A 15,370-nucleotide genomic window follows, 5' to 3' on the forward strand; every position below is an offset into this window, starting at 1 on the left:
AATAACTCCTTTGCTGCAGTCAGTGCTTGATACAGGCACTTCTTTCATCTACTGAGTGAAATAATTAAAGACAAGAGAAAACACTGAGCCAGGTAGCTGGTGGCAGAGTGGAAGCAATATCTGAAAGACTAACTCCAGACATCAATGTGTATTTCAAAAAGAACACTGTGCTGTGGGCCTCTGCCCACAGCCACCAAGGGTGCCCACCATCCCCTACCCATAGACTGCCAGATGCCACCAGCCAGGACTCTGACATTGCTTTAGGGACAAGAAATTATATTTAGCATTGGCTTAACTTTTTCAGTGACTAGATCCAGAGAAAGACTGAAGTAGTCTGCAGCAGGCAGGACATCAGCCTTCACATCATTCCACTTGTCCTGAAAAGTTGTTGACACTCATACCTATAAAGTGCTCAAAATTAGATATTACACATGCCCAGAGCTGTTATTATCACAGAAAATACTTCCCATGAAAGCTCATCTGTGCTTTTTTTAAGTAGTCTGGATGTTGAAAGGTAGTAGAAAACCTGGTGTCTGTAATCTCTGCAACATGAAAAAGGCTGGGTTCACTCTCAGTTTCTAGTGAGACTATCCTACCTACCATATGGTGGACCAGGTTGAATCTGTTCTGCTTTGCTGAGGCAAAAGCTGTGGCTGAGGCTTGGGTCCAGGCACTCTCCTCAGTGTCACTTCTGTCCCTTTTCACATGAAGGGAGTCACCAGAACAAACGCTGGACCAGCTGCAGGACTTTTCTCTTGGGCAGCACATGGAGCCACAGAGGGTTTCAGCACACCCCAAGCAGTGTCCACCTCTCTAGTATCCTGGTTGCAGGACTCCTAACCTGGTGCTGCCTGCAACTGGGATGAGAAAAGCAGCCTCCTACTGCCCCCACCCCCCCTCCAATTCCTACACTGCATCCAGTTAGTCACATGCTTGAACAAAGATAAGGAAAAGGATGGAAAAGGAGTAAATTGTTTTCATCCCTATCAGATGAAGGTAACAGTAAGTTTTTCTTAGAAATCAATTCCCAAATGCTACCATATCTGTACAAAATGGAAGTTTTACCCTTACCCTGAATGCTATTATATTAACTGAAAAATTTCAGTTTGCAGTTCCTCATTCCAAAAAATCTATACCTCAGTAAAAGCTTACAGGAAGAATACTTTGCAGAAGTAATGAAGAACACAGTAGCTACTTTCATGGGGCTCTGCTGTAGGTCTTTATTGTCTTTAAATTTGAAAAGTATGTTGCTCTGCAGAAAACTTAAGTGTTCAGAGAGGACATCAACTTCCACTATTGCGTCCTGGAAGACTGTGGCAAGGCAGAGTGGAACTTCCTTGTTCCCATTCTGCTGCATTTACATTGATGCTCAGCAGAGAACACCAAGCATGGTGGCTCTCCTGTTTTAAAAGGGGTTTAAATACTGGAATTGTCAGCAAAAGGGCTGTTAGTCTCTCCTAACCCCCACTCCAGCCAAAGCCTTCATGTAGCTTCTGTAATACCAACAAGCCTTTGGGAACTAGTTTTTCCTGGAAAAATAAGTTAATGCACCAAGTCAGCTGTTAACTTTGCAAGGTGCTGTCTGAGATAAGGGCTCACACGAACTATTTCTCTGCTACGTAAGTACTACATTTTTTAAAGGCAAGTTTCAAGGTTCTTTAGGCATTCTGACATTTAGTAATTGCATTAACTAGTATATGGAAGAAAGATTAATATTTATTAGCTTGAAGTATCATATTTTATTCAAGTGATATCATAATACATTATGCATCTGCCAGTTATAATCCATTTTAATTGGTTCCAAAACCTAAGCAGTAAATAAGTAAGACAGTTTATCTAGTTAAACTGAAAAAACAGCATTCCACACAGCCAGTACTAAAGATGTCAACCGTATAATAATTCCAGCATTATATTGTTATGGCTTTCCAGAAAATCATGAAGTTTAACAAATTAGAACACATCAAGAGCCATTTTCCAAAGATTTATTGAAGTAGCGACAGGTTGCTCATACTGTGCTGGAAAAAGCAGTTTTATTGAATTCAGATACTTAAAAACAGTATTGCAGCACAAGATATTGCTATTTGTAAACTAGACTCCATTGTAAACTCTAATCCTTCAGGGAGAGTCAGTTTGCAAGATCTAAGACCTATTTCCTAGCATAATCATCTTGCGCTCATGGAAAAACTGCAGAAAGGCACTTGAAAGCTGTTTCTTCCTTTAAGACATGGACTTTTTCAATCTTGCTGGTAAGAATTTCTCCTTTAGTAAGTATGAATCTTCACTTCAGCTTTACTCTAAGTCATCATGATGCTGGGAAGTTTCATTAATAACCTAATAAAAAACAGAAACACTTGCATTAAGTTTTAGTAGGAAGATTTTTGTGGGTTTTTTAAGAGCTAGAAGTGGAACATCCACTTCCAAAATGTAGACAAGTGGGCATCAGCTCTCACTTATGAGAAATTCTAGTTTGTAAATAGCATACAAAAACCATTCAAGTTTTATTTACTTACACCAACAACAGCATCTTATCCTAAGTGAATAAAGTATCTCTGTTTACTGTCACATGTTTTCCTAAAGAAATCTATTGAGAATTTGCTAACTCAGCTGAACTTAAATAATCAATACACAGGTAACAGTCACCAACTTTAAGTTTCACTATCAGATGAATTTTGGGTTTTTTTTCCAGAGAAACCTGTTTGCTATACTTGTATGTTCACACAGCTTGGAATGCCAGTTGCTGTTCTACTCAATACTTACTACCACATACAAGCTGCAGTAAGCAGTAGGCAAACTTAAGAATTTAAAGGTTACCAGCTGTGATAGAAATAAAATTAAAGTTACCACCAACCTGTCCATCTCTAGTTTCGACGGTCTTAATTAGAAGTGTTCTCTTTGAGTGAGTGTCAACCATTGGCTGAGACTCAATGTTGGTTTCTGCAGAAGAAGATGTATTATTACCAATAGTCTAGATGAAGTGCCTCCTCAAAGAAATGAGGTGTAACACATTTTAGTGTCTACTTTCAGAATCCCAATTTAGTATACAAAGAAGTCTCCTGCTCTGAATAAGCCAGGTCTTCTACATTTTTTTCTCTGTGCCCCTTAAAGCACTTTCAGCAGGTATCCAAACTAATTATTTGCTATGTACCAATATTTTAAAATGTGTCCAGGAACAAAAGAGCTGCTACCATCCAAGGTTAAGTAGTTGCAAATGCTGTAGTTGCATCCAAGAAGAGTATTCACAACAACTGCACTTATACAAGTTCAAAAACCAGCATAAAAGGAACTATCCAGAGCCCTCATGCTAATGATAGAGCAACTGCCTAAACTGAAGTAGCAGAAACAGCTTACCTCTCAGGTTCAAAGCAGCAAAGGTTGGAATAGGCATGTTAATCCTGAAGGGAAAAAGAAATTGATAAAATCAGGTATGGGTATAAAGTATCTTCTAGTAATTTCTGGCTTTAGGAAAGTGTTTACATGTGATTACCTGCTCTCTTCACCCTCCAGCAGTTTTCTGTAGGTGGCAATTTCAATATCAAGAGCCATCTTTACATTCAGCAGGTCCTGGTACTCGCGGAGATGGCGAGCCATTTCTTCCTTCATGTTCTGAATCTCATCCTGCAGACGTCCAATAGTGTCTTGGTAGTTAGCAGCTTCAACAGCAAAATTCTCCTCCATTTCACGCATTTGGCGCTCCAGGGACTCATTCTGGAAGAGAACAGTGAAATCAAGCACTGCTGCAGTTCAGTGGCTCTTCCCCACCCTCGAGACCCTCAACATTTTAAAGAAGGAAAATTGTGTTACATTAGCATCCTTTCTGAAAATGCCCAGATTATGTCCCAAATTTGTCATCTCCTTATCTTCCCTTTGCAAATTCAAGGACAGTTATTCTGCAGCATGATCTGAGGTGTGCCACATATTTGTTGTGCCAGGTGGCAAAGCCATCCTTCACAGTAAGCCCAACACATGCAGCTCAAGTCAGCATTCAGGCAGTCCTTAGTAGAGGAGATTTGCAGGTGTGCCAAACACTGTTACATCCATTCCAAGCCTGTCTTTAAAGCAGTCATGTTTTAGCAACAGCAAAATTTGCACCTTTCACTGCTCCTCCAGGGTTTTTTTATAACTTTATAGGTACCTGACAGACAAGGCATAAACACTTTCATAAAGTGCTAAATAAACAGTGAATATTATAGCAAGAGAATGAACTTAATGTATACAGCTTAAGTAAGACTGATTCAGTGTATCAATCTAGGCAGTGCACTGTTGTGCATACACACAAATTGAGCCCACAGCATCCTTTTCAAATAGTATTAATATACTGCTGTATTGCTTGGCAGATTACCTGCATTCACACCCAAATGAACAATTAAACTGCAATGCAGTGCTTAAAGCTGCAATGAAGAATAACAACTGCTGTCTTCTACTTACGCTTCCCTTAAGAGCATCGACTTCGCAGGTGAGAGACTGGATCTGTCTGCGGTACTCATTGGCTTCCTGCTTGGCCTGGCGCAGGGCATCGTTGTTCCTGTTAGCAGCTTCAGAGAGATCTGCAAACTGGAAAACCCCGGTCTGGTTAGCATAATACTTCAACAGAAATGGTGAAACAGACCTTCTGTGGACACAGCAGTTGAGGACAACTGAAGGTATTACAAGGGCTAGCACCTGATATGCTTAAATATTAGTATTACTCTTAAAGTGCCTCTCTATTTCTATATGTTATATTAGAATTCATAGCTAACTTTCATACTTGTTTTCCTGTCCTGTACATTTCCCATCTTTTCACTATTTTTTCACTAATTTCTCCAGTACTTCATCCAACATCTGCTTTCAGGTACAAGCACAGGAAAGACTCCCAAGCGTGCACCCATTACTTTGCTGCTGTAGTTATGGCACAAAATGTTTTCATTTGTACCCTTCCCAGACTAAGATTTAAAAAAAGACTTTGTGTCATGGTTATGTTCATGTCCATTAGAGAGACAGAGGGAACAGCAAGTGCTACACCCAAGTTTAATTGAAACTAATTAAACAGAATTAGTTCCAACGCCTGATGCATTTTACTTACTTTGGACTTGTACCACTCTTCAGCTTCCTGAAGATTCTTAGCAGCAACACTTTCATACTGTTGGCGAACATCACGCAGGGCAGCAGTAAGATCAGGCTTAGAAACATCCATATCAATTTGGATGTGCTGTTCCTGGAGTTGGGCCTGCAGTTCTCGGATTTCCTTAGAGAGAAGCAGACACTCAACATTATTGCACAAAAGCACTCAGATGATACACAGGTGGGGACTCTGGGACAGAACCAGCAAAGAGCTTCCTTGCTAGACAGTCTGCATCTAAACACAGACCTCATCTCTCAGCTTACCTCATCATGAAGTTTCTTCAAGAACACAATCTCCTCTTGCAGGGACTCAACTTTGCGCTCAAGATCAAGACGTGCCAGAGAGGCATTGTCAACATCCTGACCAGAGAGAAGAACAATTCATAAGCTTACAAAGCTGATGTAGAGAAGTCTCTTACAGCAAGTTCAGCAGCATACAGACTGATGCTACATCTGAGCTTTTTGGCAAGACAACAGGAAATCAAAAGCTGTAAAAAACTTTTTTGCCACCTCCTACCTTAGCCTTAAACCTTAGATATGCACCTTTATTGTGATTTTAAAAACTATACCACGTATGTTGATTATGGCTTTGCTGACATGCTGCTAAGCATGATCAAGAGCACACAGTTCATAGCAGGTGTAAATCCTTCAAGTACTTGAGTCAGAAGTCTGCAGTAAGTGCTTCTAGCTTGACTACACTGACAACGAGTTGCACTTTGCAAACTTCCACTCTTTTCAGTGGGGCTTAAAAGTGCAACACATGTGCTGTCAGGCCTATCATTGGGCTTAACTTATGGACTCCTTGGTGAACAAGCACAGAGTCCCTTAGGTCCACAGACCACACTTCTGAAGTATACTTGTAAAGCTGGTGAGGTATGTATAAGAACTGCAGTATTCACAATGCAGGTCAACAGATCTCCCTTGAGAAAAAGAAGGTGTGAGCATAAACACAAACTGAGCTACTCATCATTGCCTACACCCTCGCAGTTGCTGGCAAAGGCTCCACCTTTTGCTGGACAGAGATAGTCTTAATCAACTGCAAAAATTCATTTAGAGCATAACAGAACACACGTCATGAATGTTATAAGAGAACAACTTGAATTAGTTCAAAAACATAAAACTAAACATTGATTGGCAACTTCTTATATTTTGAATGTGTAAGGCATTTAGTTTGCAAAGTGGGAGATTGTTCCTTTCACACTAGTTACATACACAGCCACATGCTTGTGCTCACAGGGTATTAACGTATCAGGTTCTCACAGCTTACTCTAAAGCTATTTTGGATTGCCCAAAGCATAAGCATTGCTAATCAGCAGCTCTCTTTATTATGGCATCTTTGAAATAAGGAATGTTTTCTTTAGACTCCTAGAAAGCCTTTCCTTGGATCACTCCTACTCTGGGGGTAAGGTCCTTGCTCCAAAAGAATTATTTTGTTTACTTTATCCAGCAAAATACCCCTTTCATATATAATTCCATAACTTTTCTATCAATTCCAGTTTTATACCCACAGTTCATATCAGCTCTGTTTTTCAGTCCAGGGAAAGAATTTCCTAATTAATTTGTTCTCCTCCCCTCAAAACCCCTAATGATCATTCTGGCATAAAATTACATGGCTATGACCCAATATGTTTACATAATTGGCCAGACATCCAAAGATTTTCTAGAGGATTTTGCAGAAATCTTCACCCTGAAGGCTATTTTTTTAATAACAATTGAATAGCTACAGGATTTTAGGACCCTATAGTAAATTGAAAGCAATTTAAACTGAAGACACAATATGTGGTATGTACTTTACCATATGCTATCATTTTTGTATTTCCTATCACTAAGATTCAGTGTTTCAGTAGTTCCCAGATGTGTGGAGAACCACGTAAATGAATTGGCTACTTGTAGTCTGAACAAACAAGTACAAGTCATATATACACATAGTTGGAGTACACGCTGATTTTATCCCAGGAGATTCTTCAATGCAAGCCACACAGTTTGCAGGGTTGAGCATCCATGTTTACTTTAGACAAACCTCATGTTAGCCAGGACCTGACCTGCTAGGCTTGTCACAGGTTCAGGATCTATCTTGGATCAGGATCTTGCTGCTAGACTAGCTGGCAAAGCTGCAGTAACTTTCTCACTATGATGCTTGTCCTGCCCCAAAAGAAAGTCCTCACTGAACTTTCACATATACTTTATGCAGTACATCCCTCAGCACAAAATACTGAAGTACACAACTGCTCCATCAAGTAAAAAGTAAAGCTCCATCAAGTAAGAAGTATCTTTGATGATACATCAGAACAGCAAAACACCTGCTGAAGTGATCCAAATCTATACAACTTCCCAGTGGAAAAATATAATAGAAAGCTGTGCATTGTTTTAAAATGGAAAGCTCAACAGGATATTTCAGCTTCAGTGTTTTGTGAATTTAATTTCACTTTCAGAAGAACAAAACTTGCACTGAAACAGATTTAGGCTTCAAAATCTACATGTTAACTCCATCCTTGCCAGTAAGGAAAAATTAGGTATGACTGATGTTCAAATCAAGCACACCAGTATGCACCAGTTATGTCATGAGTGCATTTAGTGTAGAGTCCATAGACAATGATGTGCATTTCTTATGCACAAGCTACAGCTTATGAGGTTAAATGGATCCAATTCTGACTGTCCTCCATGCACACATCTGCTGGAGGCTGAGCTCCTGAGTGACCCCTTTCCAAAGGCACAGAAGAGCTGGACAATGAGTGTGGGGTATGGACACCAAGCCAAGCCCACTTTGAAGCCCAGAGCCTTCATAAGATTCAACTGGATTGAAATACAGACATGCCTAAAGTGCACCAATTAAATATGAAAGATCATGTAAAAGCCAACCTTAAGACAATTGATCCTTCAACTGAATTCAGCAATGAATCAGAGTAGATGAGACTCTCTAGAACTTAAGTTCACTGCTCCTTCATAGAACTTCACACTACATTAAATTGCCTTAGCACTGAAAAAAACAAAAAAAAAAAACCCAGAAGCTTAAATTAAGGCAGTATCTCAGACTGTTTAAAACTTCTGTCCCCAGAATACCAATGGAGAGTGAATTCCCAAGCTCTGAATGGGAGTAGGTGTTTCAGTTTCCCCACGCTATCTCTTGAACACACCTGCTCTCCTTCAAGGACTGTAAATATACTGCAGTCAAAAGCCTTTCCCAGGGAAACACTAACAATCAAGTGCTGATTTCCTGAACAGTGACTTCTGTTAATGCCTATGAAGAGCTCTGGAACAAAGTCAGCCTGTACCCAGCTGCCTGGTGATAAGGGCAGTCACTTCCAGTCTGAAAGAATGCTAGCAATGCTGTTTTACACCAGGAGTTTTAGGGAAGAGACCTTGTTTTGAGAAGGCACATTCCTAAATATCTTAGTCCAAACAAGGCTTAATCTAAGTTGAAAGCTGGTTTTGCACAAGTGAAAACTTGAGCTTAAGAATTTTAGAACACTGTTTGCACAGTTGTTTCTGGTTGTCACGTAGATTTACTTTAACTGGATAACATCACAGCATCCTACAAAGACTAAACTCTAACACAACTTGTTTCCTAGGTTAGCATCTTTGTTTTATAAAGGATTAAGTTCCACGTTCTTCATGGACACCCAGAGGAGGCAAACTCAATCCTGTGACCTCGCCCCAAGGAACATATTGCGTACTTCTTGTCAGCAGAAAACACCCACATGAAAAACCTTAAATTTGAAACTGTTGCCCAGTAATGCACTGACCAGTGATTCATCAAAAAGGAGTTCTGTTTTGTACAAAAACTGGCCCATAATGGACGCATTTCCCTAGAAATAGTCCCATACCATTACACATTTAGTAAGAATGCAGCCCACTGCACCCTCCCCTCCAACACAAAGGGATCTATTATTTCAATCTGCTGCCACCACACTTGCCATAATGCCTGTATCTGCATTCCACGGTGAATCCCATAGAAACCATTAATACCCTTCAGCCAAGTGAGCAGATGGCCCCCTTTCGCTTTTATTGGATCGGAAAGTGATTCCACGTTGGGGTGTTTTTTGTAAAACGGGCTAGACTTGGATAAAGCAGGACAATAGTTTACCTCCCCTCCCCTCAGACTGCAGCATCCCCCTAAAGAAAACACGGAGGGCTTGCGTGAGAACTGACGGAACCTCTTTGTGCAAGGAAAGCGAACTCCGGCACTCCCACCCTTCGCCCCAGGCACAGCCACCACCTCCTCGGGCCCCTCCCTCCTCCACGACCGCTAACCTGTCTGAAGGACTGCAGGGTGTTCTCGGCCTCCTCCCTCTGAAGCATCTCCTCTTGCAACCTGGAAGGGGCAAGACGGCGGTGAAGAGGGAGTGGGGATCCCCCAAATCCCCCCGCCCAGCCTCCCGCCTGCTCGGGATGCTCAGGGGCTGCCTCCGCGCCAAGGGACAGAGCAGCCGGGAGGCAGCGGCAGCCCGAACCCGCCTTCCCCAGGCACACTCACTTCTCCCGCAGCCGCATGATGTCGTCGGCGAGGTTGTCCCGCTCCACTTCCACTCGTGCCTTGTCGTTGGTGAGCTGGTCCACCTGTCGCCGCAGCTCCCGCATCTCCTCCTCGTAGAGGTCGCCCAGGCGGGACGTGCCCTTGCCCTTGAGCTGCTCCAGCTCGGCCAGCAAGATCTTGTTTTGCTGCTCCAAAAAGCGCACCTTGTCGATGTAGTTGGCGAAGCGATCATTAAGCTCCTGCAGCTCAACCTTCTCGTTGGTGCGGTTCGCCTTGAACTCCGTGTTGATGGCGTCGGCCAGGGAGAAATCCACGGAGTCGTGGAGCCGCATGGGCGGCATGCTGCTCCGCAGCCGCACCGACGTCGTCTTGCTGGCGTACACGCCGCCGGGCGAGGCGGACACGTACCGGGCACTGCTGGGCCGCAGGGCGCTGCCCAGCGAGTACCGGCTGCTGGACGTGATGTAGCGGGTACCGGTGCTGGGGCGGCTGCCCCCGCCGAACATGCGCCGGTACGAGGAGTTTTTCGTGCTGATGCTCATAGCGACGGCGGTGAGGGCTTTGTAATCCGGGAACGGAGCGGGACGACCAGGGTGTGTGGCGAAGAAGGGCGGTGGCCGTGGCCAGGGCCCCTTCTTATGGGCGCCGCGAACCCGCCCCGCCGGGTCCGCCCCGCTCCGCCCCGCCCGCGGGGAAGGGGCGGCGGCCGCGGACACAAAGGCGGCGAGCGGGGCGGCTCGGCCGGCGGGGCGCGGATGGTGGGCGGCAGCTTGCGCAGTGGCTGAGTCCCCGGAGGCTGGCAGGTTTCCGCCGGGGCTGCGGGACGTGGCAGGGCGGTGTCCCACACAGGGGGTGCGGGGAACCACGGCGCGCCCGGGGAGGACGCGGTGTCAGCAGCGGCATCTTCGGCGTCGCGGAAATGGGCGCTGGGTTTCCCCCTCTCATCTCGTTGTCCCTCTCCAGAGTAAGCGTGGTGGCTGCAAGAAGGGGTTGGCGCAGGCCTGGCAAAATACTCCGAGTAACTTATTAAAACCCCTCTATGGTATGATGTACATTTATCTAGATATCTTTCTAAGAGCTTTCGTTTTCTTTTGAGCTTTCTGAAAGAGTAAGATCAGGGAAAAATTATGCAAACTATTACAAAGGGCTACCAAGTGTTCAAAATAAACAACCAGAAAAATGATGTGTTTTCTTTAGCTGCCTCCCATGATAGCAATCTCAGCTCCCATGATTAAGACATGAACTTTACATGTTAAATATGTTTTCCTTCTAGCTGGCTAAGCAGTTACATGCCTAAGGCTTAATTCTGCCGTTTTTGTAACAATGGTCCCAGGAATAATTTGTTTGTTTGTTTGTTTGTTTGTTTTTTTTTTTTTTTTTTTTTTTTTTTTTTTTTGTGTGTGTGTGGATAGGACATTTTTGAAATTGCTGCATTCAGGATCTTGCTCCTGGAAAATAACTAGGATAGTAGCAGACTTGATTTTAACAAAGGTTTGTTTCTCCACTTTTGTACCCAATAGACTTTGCTATTCATTTTGGTAGGCGTATCGTCAGAGTCTTAGGAGAGCAGCCGGCAAAATTATAATTATTCATTAACTATGATCTGCAAATACATGTGTAAAATAAAAGGCAAGACAAAAATCCCAGTGTTTTCAGAGCAATTTTACTATCAAAATGGGATTACCAGCAATGGAAAAGAGTGATGTTGGTAGTACAGGGTAATAGCAATGGCATAAAAGTTAACAGAGAAAAACTTTGAGTAGAAGCAGATTGTTTCAGCATGAATGCAGAGATTGCTTAAGGAAGATGACAGAATCTCTGCCATTTAGATAACTTTAAACTTGAGTTGCCAAAGCACGACTCACATTCTGAAATTCTGCACTGATGCATCAGGTAAGGGACATCTTTTTTTTCTCTGCCACGGGAAGTGTGTGATACATTGCAGACATTATCTGTAATGTATTGCATCAGCACTTAGGGGATGCAAAACTACCATTGATTTTTGATTCATTTTAGCTTGCAGTCCTGCAGGAAGAAATATCTTCACTGGAAGTTCTGATGAACAGTGGGTAGAGAAAAAGGTAATCTTCACATCCCAATTCACAGTAGTCAACTATTGTACTTCAGGTAATGTACTTTACAAGGAAGAATGTAAACTAATGTATTTTATTAAAGATCTTGGTTTTTTGAAGGAAATTCTGCTTTGCTTTCATTCTGTTGGCAATCAGAAGTGCAGGAATGTGGTTTGTATCTAAATGTAAGTCCTTGAGGTTTTAATTTCTTTTGTTCACTGAAGCTTAGTCAAGCAAAGGAAGCTGACAAGGTTGAGCTACTGAAGTGCTTGCAGTATAAGTCCTGGGCTACAGCTTATTCCATTCACCCACTGAATAAGAGGCAGAGGTCACACAGCATTCCTGAGGCTAAGGGTTCCAAAAGCCCAGCCTGGATGCTGTTGTGCTGCCCAGCCCTCTCAGAGTTCTATTTAAGCCATCAAGTTTGAGCTGTAAGCCTTTGAGACTCCTGGCACAGAAGTACATACTTGTAGGCAAAAAGCAAAACAGCACATAACCAACATGGATTAAAGATGATGTACTCAGAAATACTGATAGTTTTGATAGACTGTTGTTTTTTAAAGGTGTACTGGTGTCCCATCTGTTTTTCCTAACAGAGCACAACTTATACTTCACAAAACTTTAAATGGCACACATATGCAAGAATCATCCTCATTCAGAAAATGTTTTGCCTCTAAAATCCAACGTATTTGTTTTAGTAAATATGACCCACCCACTTCATGTTTCAAGTGTAATTTCCATATGTTTATGTCACTGCTGCATATGTGCTCTTGGCTACCTGCCTCATTTCTGTGTCTTACTATGAAATGTTCAGATATTGTTGGCTGTTGGGACTACAGTAAACCTTTAAGTGCATTTTGCTGGTTGGAACTTACACAGATGTACAAATGGAAGAAGCTGTTTCTTGTAAACTGTAATAAATTTAACTCACATTTGCATTACAAACTCCCAAGGGGGTTAAAACATGTCCCCTTGAAATGCATAAAGATCTCTACTGTCCTTCTCAGAAGAGACTCTGTCTCAGTGTAGCCATAAACATCACTGAGAGTGTACTTTGAATGGAAATGAAATCACAGTAATGTCTAGTTTAATGGGAAATGCTATGGACTCTCAGAGGCAGTGGCTGATGGAGATCTTGACCACTTCTGACATGAAGAACAGACAGCTAAGAGCATCACTCAGCACCACGTTGGGGATTATTCATAAACTACTGGCTGTCTTCTGTGCTGTTTACTGCAATGCCTTCCCTTGCAATTCCAGCGCACAGTCATGTAGCTGCCTGGTCAACCCAAAGCATCACCTCTACAGAAGTAGGTCAGAGCTAAGCCAATGGCACTCTTGAAAAATCAAACAGCTATTTTTAACTCACAAGAGTTTCAGTTCACACTGAATTTTTCTTTTAGGCCTTTTTTTTTGTGGCCTTTTTTTCCCCCCACATAATTATGTATTGGTTTACTGCCAAGAATGAAATATGGAATCAAGTCCTAGAAATTTAGCAAAAAAGCACCTGTACTGTGTGTAATTTTCATTAATGGAGAAAGTGGATATGCATAGAGAGAAGGTACGGGTGCCTGAAAGGCTTTATACTGCATATCAGTTGTACTAAAAATTAAAAAGTCCATATAACAGAATTTCTATTATTTCCTTGCAAAAATATCTGTTGGTCTGAAAACATCACTGAAAAGACTGGCATTCACTTTTTTTTTTTTAATTTACCATTTAATTTAAACAGTAAGAAACGAGAGCAATTTAGTCCAAATATTGAATGTGCTTTCCAGTTACATAAATCTTGACTAAACAGATGTGAATGCTTTTCTTAATCAGATTTATGCCCTTTTTCTAAAGTTTCTGCTTCCAGGAGGTGTAGAAAGACACATAAATATTAAATATCCATGAAAAAACATCCTGCCATGCAAATACAATAGTTTTTGTGTCAGTACCATACAGCAACCTTTAGCCCAGGCATGCATAGGGCTGTAGAGGCATTCCTTCATTCATCCCCTGCACCATGGCTATTAAACAAACTCTGGGCAATAGGGACACATTTTAACACGAGGAAATAAAAGACCCTTAACACCCTACAGACAACTGAACAGGAGGAATCCTCTGTAGTGGTCAGCCAGAATAAGTGCTGTGGCCTATCACTTGAGTGACTGCTGTGGTTTTCACTGTCTAAGAACACCTTCAACCTGGCCCCAAAACACAAAGACTGCTATGATTTTGAAAACAGAAAGGTCCCTGTTTAAAAAAAAAAAAACAAAAAAAAAACGGGATTCTGGCTTTAATCTTCAGCTGGGATAAGTCCCTCCCTTTAGCTGAGAGCCACGTGTAAGGAGGAGCCCCCAAGAAAGGCCGGTGCATCCAGGGAAGTGATGGTTTTTCTGAACCCTGATAACGCATCTCCCTGACTAGGAGAAGCTGATTTGGATTTCTGAATATCACCAGGCTGCAGAACATCTTAATGTTCCAGCATTGAATTCTCCCCTTGTGAGTAACCTCCTTGACTTATTTTTGTCTTGATAAAGAAACTGGGAAATTCTTTTATGAAATTTATTTGTAAAATTATGTTGCCTATTGTCATTGCCAGTGTTGCAAAGCATATCAAATTAGTATGACTAGCTGCTGATTTTTTCAAGTAAATGACTAAGCTCTATAATTTCAAGTAAATTCAAGTAAATGACTAAGCTCTATACTCAAAACTAACCAAGTCTGTCTAAAATATTCTATTTTAATGTATAATGAACTATATGAAACTGGCAGGGGTTTCATCATTAAGGAAGTGATTTGAAGATGAGTGAAGCCACCCCATCGCACAATTTACATTTCCAAAGAATTATTATTGTCATGCATTAGGTACCTCTCTACTATGGTTTATAATTGCCAGAATAGGAATTTTTCTGTATGAAATGATGACATTTCTGTACCAAATCAGGAGCTCATTTTCAAAGCCACTACAGTCCTTTGTCCTGAGGTTGTCTCAAACACCATGCACACCTCTAGGAACAAGAAGAGAAGAGAGGTTTTTAAGCTCTATCACAAGTATAGTAATTTATATAATCCATCCCTTAGAAACTAAAAAAAAAAAAACCAACACAAATTAAGAATGACACACTGTGTCATTTCATTTAACAGCAATAGCACTGACTGCTGAATGGCAGCAATACAGTTAGCAATGACTGGGAGATACAGAATGAGGTTTTCCAAACTGAGAAGAGGTTTGGCATGGTTTAAGGCTCAATGCTCAACCTGAAAGTCTTTAAGCAGAACCAATTTACAGAATACACAAAGTCTTTCGGTCTTGATTTTAGGTGCCCCAAAATAGATAATTTGAAATTTTATCTCTCCACATCTTTGTTTCATGAAATTTATATACTGTCAAAGACCAAGAAATTTTTCAAGGATCATGATAGGCACTTTATAAGGACCATTTAACTTAAATATCAGATAAAATATTTGAATTAAGCAGCTCAAGTTTTCAGGAGAATCTATGAAAAATGCATAGTGTGTGTAGCTTCTCTCTGTCCTTTGCCACACTGCTGACCATCTTGGCCTTGTTCAGCACTAGGTTGCAATTCCTGCCGCAAACTGTTGATCCAGGTAGAAGTCAACAGTGTGGATGAACAGTTACTTGTCACATTACAATGGGAAGCCCTGTTTTGATTCACTGTTTTAAATTTGAGGTTGCAAACCTTTTCAAGGATGAGTCATCCATCCATCCATCCTCTCT

General features: G+C 41.7%; 2 protein-coding genes across 5 annotated transcripts in view; one reads left to right on the forward strand and one right to left on the reverse strand.

Annotated features, from left to right (window-relative positions):
• Nucleotides 1-1,698: 1,698 nt before the first annotated feature.
• On the reverse strand, nt 1,699-10,188 carry VIM (vimentin). The gene is made up of 9 exons (XM_053966914.1): nt 9,572-10,188; nt 9,349-9,409; nt 5,362-5,457; nt 5,060-5,221; nt 4,426-4,551; nt 3,485-3,705; nt 3,349-3,392; nt 2,849-2,934; nt 1,699-2,331 (listed from the first exon to the last, which is right to left on the reverse strand). The coding sequence occupies exons 1-9, from the start codon at nt 10,111-10,113 to the stop codon at nt 2,290-2,292; spliced, it is 1,380 nt and encodes a 459-aa protein (XP_053822889.1). The 5' UTR covers nt 10,114-10,188; the 3' UTR covers nt 1,699-2,289.
• A 23-nt stretch (nt 10,189-10,211) lies between these two features.
• TRDMT1 (tRNA aspartic acid methyltransferase 1) overlaps nt 10,212-15,370 on the forward strand; it is a 41,529-nt gene continuing 36,370 nt past the window's right edge. Inside the window, exons 1-2 of one of the 4 annotated variants that reach the window (XM_053966994.1) lie at nt 10,212-11,464; nt 11,588-11,698. The gene's annotated coding sequence lies outside the window, so the exon portion shown is untranslated. Of the gene's footprint in view, nt 11,699-15,370 lie in introns of all 4 variants that reach the window. The other 3 variants (XM_053966977.1, XM_053966968.1, XM_053966985.1) reach the window with 3 other exon arrangements.

Source organism: Vidua chalybeata, chromosome 1 (assembly GCF_026979565.1).
Source record: "Vidua chalybeata isolate OUT-0048 chromosome 1, bVidCha1 merged haplotype, whole genome shotgun sequence".
NCBI classification, from domain to species: domain Eukaryota; kingdom Metazoa; phylum Chordata; class Aves; order Passeriformes; family Viduidae; genus Vidua; species Vidua chalybeata.

What these genes read in the sequence shown, in the direction of transcription:
- VIM (XM_053966914.1), bottom strand. Translation starts at nt 10,113, where the DNA reads ATGAGCATCAGCACGAAAAACTCCTCGTACCGGCGCATGTTCGGCGGG. An exon ending in CCCTGCAGTCCTTCAGACAG is followed by an intron (nt 5,458 to 9,348) that starts GTTAGCGGTCGT and finishes CTCTCTGGTCAG; the next exon opens with GATGTTGACAATGCCTCTCT. An exon ending in TGCTGCTTTGAACCTGAGAG is followed by an intron (nt 2,935 to 3,348) that starts GTAAGCTGTTTC and finishes CTTCTTCTGCAG; the next exon opens with AAACCAACATTGAGTCTCAG.